This window comes from Camelus dromedarius, chromosome 12 (assembly GCF_036321535.1).
Source record: "Camelus dromedarius isolate mCamDro1 chromosome 12, mCamDro1.pat, whole genome shotgun sequence".
Lineage (NCBI taxonomy): Eukaryota > Metazoa > Chordata > Mammalia > Artiodactyla > Camelidae > Camelus > Camelus dromedarius.
In genome coordinates this window covers 70,044,380-70,054,383 of record NC_087447.1, presented here as the reverse complement: position 1 = coordinate 70,054,383, position 10,004 = coordinate 70,044,380, and the positions used below count along the sequence as shown (strand labels likewise).

Sequence of the window (10,004 nt, the reverse complement as noted above, 5' to 3'; positions counted from 1 at the left end):
CCTCTCCTGCTGGCTCCGATGGTACAGCACTGGCCGGCGGTATGGACGGGAGGACAGTGGTGCTCTGCCGCCGCCATGTACCCAGAACGCGGTGGCCTGTTGATGCTGGAGCCCCAGCCCAGGCTAGTATCCACCACTTCGCAGCCCCCTCCTCATGCTGCGTAACCACGGGTCCCCTGCTTGTTCTGGAGGTCCCCCCCACCTTTGGAGCTGGGGCTTATTTTTGCCCCAGAGAGTTGTTTCCTGCTTGCCTGGAACTGCAGGGAAGCTTTGGTCTAGGAAAACCAGAGAACTTGTCAGCCATCCAACAGGCTGTGATGCACCTTCTCCAATGGGGTCTGAAGCCCAGGCTGTGGGAGGCTCTCCTCTCCAAGTCTGTTCTACGGTGGGCACTCACCTTCGCCCTGGGGAACCAGGCAGAGTTCTCTTACATCGTATACTCACTCCTTCATCACGGCTTAACATGTCTTTATATTAAACTCTCCCTGTTTATATCACAGGGTAGGTTTTTGCTTGTTTGTTTTTTGGTCTCCTGATTGGACGCAGACTGATACGAATGGCAATACAATTCAAGCTAATTAGAAATATGAAAGTGAATGTATGTATGTGTATGTGTGACTGAAACACTGCGCTGTGCACCAGAAGCTGGCACACTGTAATTGACTGTACTTCAATTAAAAAAAAAAGAAGGATTTCTGAATGTAATTCAAATTGCTCAGAAACTTTAAAATTGGAATGTAAAATATATTTATTTAAGCTTCAAACCATTGTTGAATTTTACTGTTTATATGAAACAGTAGAAACAGTATGAAACATGAGAAACTATGACTTTTCATCCTTTAATTATTCTATTTATAAAATCCTTATCCTGGTTTCTGTGCTATTATTCCCCATTTCTTTTGTGTTACTCTGAGATTCTGCATATTGTAACTAAAATACAATATATCCTTCAATGTTTAAAAAGATTATATACATATATCTAAAACCATGGAAGATTGAAATATTATTATATTTTATTAAATAATTATGATAAAAAAGATAGCCAAAATATTATTTACTGATTCCTTAAATACACTTTTAAACCTCTTACCTAAAACATAAATTTCTGACCCACTGGAAAAGTGAGCTGCCTCACAGAAATATTTAATGTTACATAGGGATTCTCCATGTTAACATTGACTCCATTAAGTTATTACTTTAAAAGGTACCTGGTCCTGTCGTTACCCACTAAGACAAAAACCCAACAGATAAACAACACTGGACAACTATATGCTAATATTTTGAACTAACACTTCAAATATATACTGACCAGATATTTTATTTAAAGGTTAAACAGTAATTCTTTTTGAGAAGACAGCTTCTATTGTCATGAGATTCTACTGATTTTTTAGAAATAAAGCTGCTCCACACTGAATCCACTGGTCTTGGTTGCCCCCACATGGCACGTCGATGTTGATCACCACACGACTCCTCTCTGTGCTGGTGTAAACAGGCAGAGATATGCAGTCGTCAGCGGAGTACGGACCATATGCGCCCTGGTTAACGAGAATTAACTTTGTTTTAAAGTACAGCAGTACACTGTTGAAGCTGATCATTAGGTAACTAAAGCTACAAACACAAACCCCTTCCAAATAAGATTTATTTAACATTTTATTATGAAATGTTTTAAATAGAGACGAGCATAATAAACCTTCACCATTCAGCTTCAACAATGACCACCTTGTGGCCAAGAGTGTTTCATTCATAACTTTCCCCTAGTCCCAAATATTGGAGTATTTTGAACCAAACCCTATACATTATAAAATTTCACCTATAAATATATAAATATGTCTCTAAATAAAACATAAAATTATCACAATTCTATCAACACAAAAATATTAATAATTTCTTATATCATCTTATACCCATTATCTCATTATCCGGTAACTTTTAAAAGATTTTTTGGTAAGAATCATAATTCAAATAAAGCCCATACTTTGCAGTTTGTTGATGTGTTTCTTAAATCTCCTAAATTTACAGGTTTTTTCTCCTTTTTTTCCTTGCAATTTGTTTGCTGAAGAGCTATTCCAAGAGTTTCCCGCATTCTGACTTCTGTTGGCTACATTTGCATGGCGTTATGTTCTGTTCCCTGTACTCTTGTAAAGTGGATCTGGAGGTGAGTTCAGATTCAGATTCAATGTTTGGTAAAAACATTGGTGTATACTTCCATCAGGAGACATATAATGTCCAGCTGTGTCTCTTTTTAGATACTAGAAGCCACTGATGATCATTATTTATATTCAAGATTACAAAATGATAAACTAATTCTATCATTCCTTCTTCGTTTCTGGGCAGAAATTCGATAAAAAGAAATTTCCACTTATCAACCTTTTGATTACCATGAGGCACAGTTCATATAGGAAAGGCTGGATAATTCTATCCAATTCCCCTCTATTTATGTGCTTTTAAAACAATGAATTCCTTCCCTAGTATACTATAAAGGTGATCAGTGACCCCGCCCCTTTTGAACGTATCATAATGAACTGGTGGATTTAAACATACCTGATGTTTCAGTGCAATGTGATTATTATCTTATTGACGTTCAAATTGTCAGTCTTTAAAGCTGGCTCCTGAGGTTTTGTATTTTTTGTTTTTTTGATATGCCCCTAGTTGTCTTCAGCAGTTTTCTTACCTTCTAGTATGTCACGATGTTGTGTTATAAGCTCATCTTATATAATTCCTGTCCCAGAAATCAAAAACTAGCCATTACTCTGAGGATCCTTGGTTCCTTTAATGAGAAACTATCCCATAATTTTGGTGCTAGGAATGTCTGTCATTCTCCCTCTTGGATTTTTCACTGACTGGATCTTAGAAACAGTACTTTTTGAAGAAGAACATCAGAGTTCATAAAGTAATTCCAATTCAAATTTAGGATTAATGTTTTTATTGAATTTGTATAATTTTATTCAGTAAATGGATTATTCTTTAAGAGTTGGAACAAAACTTAAGAGAAAAGTTAGCCTCACTCCAGAATTTTGTAAGTGACAAATCAGAAACCCATGGAGAACTCACCAGGATGACCTAGTTAAGCAAAGCTGCCATAGGTAGTAGTGAAGGTGAAAAAAACTCTTGGTGTTTGAATATTAGCACCTAAAATCTCTGCTATTCTGTTACTTTTCAAAAGGGAAGACAACAGCATTTATGGAAATAAGTCCTTTCCAGGCTCAGGAGCACTCGTCCAGGAGCCCTGACCCTAAGGAGACTCCCCTCTGAGCACCAGTTTCCCTCCCCAAACAACGCTGTCCACCTAACAGAATGCTGAGTGATTCCGATGACGGGGTCAGGAGCTCCTCATGTCTCTAACTCTCAGGACTACATATGCATAACTTTTCTTTAATCCCTACTAATTCTCAAATCAATTAGAAAAAAAAAATCCCAGCTTTTTACCATCTACCTCATGTCACGGATGGTGTTAGGATGAGAAATGAAAATATTTTTCTTCATGAAAAAATGAGAAGCAAACATTCTACTTTTAAGTCTAGGTGAGTATTACATGAAATTCTGATTATCTTTTCCAGTCTTTATCTCCATCGCCCCTTAGCACACATGAAGACACTGTTCTGACTTACCTAGTCCTTGATATAAATCAGGTGAGTCCCTTTGAAAACTCACTCATTCCTAACATTTGTAAACTGTGACCTGATTTACATGTGACAAAAGTCATTCTTTATGAAGAATTACTCAAATAGATAAAAAGTCCATCTGTTCTGAATCTTTCCAGTTTTCTCTGTTCATATTTGTCAGTTATTCACCCATTCATTTAACAGCATTTATGTGCCAACGTTGCACCTGGAATTATAAAGCCTAGGCGTTTCAATATATACCCAAATAGAGAAAATCATCAACTTCTCTGAAGCTTAAAATTCAGTTTAAGAAACAACATACGCATCCAATATTTAGAATACACTTTTTGGAAAAATGAGTATTTTGGAAAATCAAAATTAACAAACTACTGCCCTGCGATGCATTAACCTAACAATGATTAACGGAGAGAATGAGTGCTGAGTTGGCCCTCGGGAAAAATACAGCATTTGAATTAAAGAGAATTTTCAACCATTATTAGTCACTGCCTAAGCTCTTCCCACTTCAATTCTGCTTAAACAGCAAAGCTTTAAGATTCAGAAATTCCTGTAATTTTCAGAACTCCTTAGCCATTCCTAAAGTTAATAACCTTAGTGCAGGCTTTCTTTTGGTATCACCGTTAAATTCTTCAGCAAAGAGCAGACAAACATTACATATTTGTTGTACTGAAATGATCTGAATCTCTGAATGTCTATTTATAATCCCAGGAATGGTCTTATATTATCTTCCTCTGCCACCTGATATTTGCTTTGCTTCCCATAACTACTGTGATCAAAAGTAAAAATAAAACATCACATTGAAATGGTTTATAATGCTTCTTTTCTATTCAGAAGATCTTCTATCTCTTCATTTTAATGCTAAGCAATTTTCTCTTTAAATTAGAAATGTTAAGAGTAATGCAAAGTTGATTCTTTGCATGTTCGCTGTCAATCTGCTACTTTTTGTATACATTTCCAGATCCTTCCAAACCTGCTTTGGGTTGCAGGCTTTCTGGTTGTTTTACAGTGAGGGTGCAAATGTTTCCAGCGAAACGTATAGTGTTTTAAAAGCAAAGTCCCACAGCTGCTGCTTAAACCTGTGCTTATCATTTCCCAGTCTCTCACATGGTAAATGTTATTAACCTCCTGTAAAAAAAATTAAATGGACTTGCTCTTAGGCCACCAGTAAACAAATAACCAAAGTAGCAGGGCTAAGTACTTCGGCATTCTCACTATTAGCTACAATACTTTGTGCAGACACAAGTTCCAGAAATATTCTTTTGCTGAATTAAATTCTTATAACACAATTCCCATATTGCTTCTCTTAACAGACAAAGCTTAATTAAGACCCTGCTTGGTTGAAATATTTGGATGAAACTAAGATTTTATTGATAACTATTAATAAGTACACCAAGTGCTCAATTAATGCAAAAAAGGACATATATTAGGAAGACTGCAAATATTGCATATTACATTGCATGTAAACAAATTAGTCTGACATAATTAAAATTTAATTAATAATCTATATATTGTGATTACTCGTGCTTATGCCCAGGCCCCAGGGAAAGTGACTTAAATATATACACGGACTACACATAGAAGGCACTGTGCCAAGGTGCAGAAGAAGATACTTCACAAAGGCAAGTGGTGCTATTCAGTATCATTTAGTCAATAAACTAAAGAAAATAACAAAATAAAACACTAGAAAACAAAAAACCTCCAAATCACCTCGGTTAATTCTGTTAACTATCTGGCCAATATCAACTCAAATTTCATTAAAATAAAACATTTCTCATCAGAAATATATTCATGCATAAGGTCCAACCAACTTGTTCTAACATTTGCTTTCTGAATATTTATGAACGAAGTCGATGAATGGTTATTTTTTTAGAAAAGAAGATATTAGGAAACCAGAAGTTCAACATACAGAAAAGTGGCATCATTAGTCATGCAACCCTGGAAAAAAATAACTACCTCCAAATAAGGAACAAAAGAACCTGCCAATAGTGAGTATCTTGATAGACTTTGTTCTGTCGAGAACGTCTAGCTACTCCTTAAAATGTATTTTGGTAGAGAAATACTGCCCTCATACTTTTCAATATGATGATGCTAACAACATTGCTTTCGTAAGTCCTTAAGGGGGAAAAAAACTGTCACACAGAAAAGTATTAATTAAATATTTATTATTTTTAAAACAGAGTGCATATAAGGCAGAGGTTTTAGTACATAGTACCTCATACACATGATGAAAATATTTTAACATCAAGAAAAGAGTTATTGTGAGTGGCTTGTGTAATCATTTCACAGCTATAATGAAGTTGTTTCTGATTTCTTTGTGCCAATTGTGGTACCTGTTGGAAGGTCTAAGCCTGTGGGGTTCAGGCTTGTTCAGGATTTCTATGCTACTGTGGGGCTGATAAACCCTAAGTAATGTTTTTTTACTGGGAAGATAGAACAAAGGCAAACTGACTTCCTGTGGAATGTCAGAACAGGGAATTACGTAAGACTGATGGACCTCACAAGGTGGTGTTTCCCAAACTGTATTACGTGGAACACGAGATCCAGATGGAGGGTGGGGTGCAGGTGCATGAAAAGGGTCACGTGTTAGGTAAACTTTCGGAGTTCTCAGAATTTTTAATAGTCTCAAACACATCATGAATTTCCAAAGTTAAATTTGTTTACCAATTTTTTAGAGAACCATTGGAGAATAATGTAGTATAGGACACTTTTAAGGAAATGCTTTGGAAACAGTAAATGCTTTCTTGATTAAAAACCCACTAGGGAAATCTTAATTTGGACCAGTATTAATTTAACCCAAAGCACTGAGTTGGAAATGGTACAATCTTAAGAATCTGCATCATGAATGAATGAATGAATGAATGCATAAAAGAATAGCCTGAGTGTAGGTTATAGTATCTTAGTGCACACAGATAATGGTAAACAGAACAAGTAGGAAAATATTACCACCAGCCTTTACTTCCTTTTAATTCTACTTGAGCATTCCTGATTTTGTTGACTGGCAACATACATCACGTTTATAACAGAAGCAACAGTAGACCTCCCTGGCCCCCCAGTAAAAGTCTTAGAATGTGTTGTTCATCTCCATTGCTAGGAATTGCCACATATTAAAACAACGTCAAAGTTCTTCAGTCGTCTGCAACCTAAAACGTTCTTTAAAAAACGTAGGTGTTATCTGTTATCTATCTGGTAGAATTGTTACTCAGATTCCTAGGCTGCTGGGCACGTTTCTGCTGAAATCAAGTTACTGAGGACTACTAAGTGTCAGATAATATTATGGAACTAATTTGTGGGGAAAAAAACTTCTTCATTAGTCAGCAAAGTTCTGAATTCTGTTATTTTATCCAAGTTTACCAAAGGATTCTGAACTTTCTGCAATAAAGTAGCGGTAAGAGTAAGTGGTAAGTCTTCTTTCTTGTTTACATAAATTGATGATGATGGTTCCCTGGATTTTATGCTGGTTCCTTCCCTCTTGCTAAAAATGCATTAAAATACTGATGCCCCTCTGTCAAATTCTGTTAACACTTATTAAAAACAGACATACCTGCCCTAAAAAAAAATGCTTCCTTGAACAAAATAATGTTTAACTCAGGCAGAAGTTGGAGAGTTGGATAGTTTTACAGTTGGCAAGCTTTTCTGAAGAGGCCAAACAGTAAATGTTTTAGGATTTATGGCCTGTGTGGTCTCGGACACACCAGCTCTGCGGTGGGGGTCCAAAAGCAGCCACAGACAACGTCTACACACACGGGCATAGCTGGTTTCCAAATGAAACTTCATGGACACTGAAATTTGAATTTCATATAATTTTCACATGTCATGAAATATTATCCTTCTGAGTGTTTCATCAGTTTAAAAATGTAAAAATCATTCACGCTGTGCGCTGCACAAAAACAGGCAGCACGTGGGATGTGGCCTGTGGGCTGTTATTTTCCAGACTCTGGTTTATACCGTTTGGTTGGCTCAGTATGAGGTCTAAGATTTAAGAGCGAGCACCTGGTTTTGAATCTCAGTTGCCTACCTATTAATATGTTATCTTCATCTTGGTCACAATGACATAATCTTTTAAACTTAAGTCTAAATATTTTGTATTCTAAACACTTTGCACAGTGCTTGGCAATTAATCAATAAAACAAATGCTAATTATTACTGTTTAAACACTCGTGCTACCACTGGGGGGCCCCTAACAAATGAGTTTACCAGATTCTCAGTTTCCCAGCCAAATAGAGAGAAAAAGTGCTTTACCAAACTCAGAGGACTGCTGTGAAAGGCAAGTGTCACTGCATTTCACCCTGTGCCAATCATCAGCTGTCTCAGTGCTAGACTGATTTTCTAAAAGTAAAAATCTGATGTTATCACACCCCTGTTCTGCATTCTTCATGGTTTTCTACGGACCGTAAGACAGCCTGAACTCCGTGGTGTGGCTACGCGGCTTGTCATACTTGGTCTCAGCCTTCCTTTCTAACCACATCCCTCCCACTCTTCCATATGAACCACACGGTCCGGATGTATCCCAGTTCCCAGAACAACCTAAATTCTTTTCATACCTCCGTGCATTCAAGAATGCTTCCCCTTCTACATGGAATGCCTTGCCCCTTCCTTTCTTGAATCTGTCCTTGAACTTTTCTTCCTCCTACTGTGACTACGGTGCTGAGAAGCTGCCTCCTCTCCCTGTGAGGTCCCTGACTTCCCCTCATTTGCTTACATACGACAGAGCCGAGGTCTCTGTCATTTGCTAAGGCACTTGATGCAAACCTCTGTGACTGTACTGTGGTAACTCTGAACTGCAATCGTTTCTTTACCTGTTTGCTCCCTCACTCAACAGAAGACCCTTTGATGGAAGAGGTTTATTTTTGTTAAGCCCAGTGTTGAGAATATGGTATGTAAGAACTCAAGTATTTAATGATGAGCAAAGGCACTCAGTACACAATAACGCACTATATGAAATAAGATCATTATTACCATAGTATAATAAAAACACTGAAAAACACTGGCATCAGGACCAGTTAGACCTACCGTGTATGATGCACTGCTGGGTACTTCACACACAGCAATTTATCTAATCCTCAAAGCGGTCCTACAGAAACATCACTATCTCCACTTTCAAATGAGGAAACTGGCTCAGCGAGGTTAGGTAATTTACCCCGAATCATCCGGCTCATATATTTGGGAGCTAGGACTGGAATTTGGTCTATTGGACTCCAAAATTTTGTGTTCTGAAACACTTAGCAATATGCCTTATAGTCTGTGCTTTTTCAGCTGATATAGGAGAGGCAGCCTGAAAGCAGTAGGGTCAGATGGAAAGAGGAGGCTCACTGCAAAGGAAGGAGGGGAAAAAAGAGGTGGGGAAACGCCATAAATCCTTCCTTCTCATGTTATTAAAAATTGCAAAAGCCTTGGGGAAAAATCCCTTTTATAAAAATAAAAATTTTAGATTATCTTGCAGTCATCTTTTTATTGGCTAAATACTCCAATTAATTTTACCCCTCTTTATGTAAAGAGTCTTTTTTTTTTCAGCTTTCTATTCCGATTCTGATTTTTCAAAGTGGGGTAAATAAAGTTGGGTATTTTCCTTTCTCTTTCTGGCTTATGTCACTTAGAATGACTACCTTGCAGTAGCCTTTGATGGAAAAAAACATGAAAACGGATATATGTACGTAAATGCATGGCTGGGACATTGTGCTGTCCATCAGAGACAGACACATTGTAACTGACTGTACTTCAGTAAGAAAAAATTGGGCAGAAAGAATTCTCAAAGCAAAATACCGCCGAGGGCTAAATTCCAAGTCTTGGCATGTTATGCTGCTCTTCATACAACCCAGCAACAGACTGGCTGTGTCCAGTCTGTTACATTCCTGACTTGCATTTAGTGCGCGGTCAGTTACGTGGGCGTTGCTCCATCTCACGTTCTTCTGTGTTTACGCCTACTCAGTTACTCTCCGGGCTCTGTTTGGATTGCTGGGGTTTCTCCTTAAGTGAACCAGTTTATACATGTCCTACTTCCCCCCACCACCCCCCATCAAGGTCATTAGGTGGCTTTTAATTTTGTTTGCCAGAGAGTTAACACTTCACAGAATCTGGACTCATCTGAATTCCTCCGTCATCGTGTACAACTTTGTATGTATGGCTATAACCTTTAGCGAATCCCAACCTTAACTTTTACATGTAACTTTCAATTCGGAGCACATACCTAATGTGTGCAATCCCTAATTTGCCAACATTTTGATGTAAATTTCTTACAGGAATTAATAGACAGACTGAAATAAAATAAAGATTATTTCAACTTCTCCCCTCTGTATCTATTATGTTACTCCACTGCTAGAGAAAATGAAGCTGATACGGAGGGAAAATGGGGAGTTTCAAAAAAATGCATGTTCTCTTAAGTCAGAC

The 10,004-nt window shown here is 37.5% G+C and overlaps 1 protein-coding gene across 5 annotated transcripts in view; it reads right to left on the bottom strand.

The window, feature by feature from the left end:
- Positions 1–825: 825 nt before the first annotated feature.
- DYNC2H1 (dynein cytoplasmic 2 heavy chain 1) overlaps positions 826–10,004 on the bottom strand; it is a 264,211-nt gene continuing 255,032 nt past the window's right edge. For all 5 annotated transcript variants that reach the window (XM_031460657.2, XM_031460654.2, XM_064492852.1 and 2 more), the window contains one exon: positions 826–1,535. In XM_031460657.2, the coding sequence (XP_031316517.2) occupies positions 1,377–1,535 (159 nt within the window). In that variant the 3' untranslated portion in view covers positions 826–1,376. The remainder of the gene's footprint in view (positions 1,536–10,004) is intronic.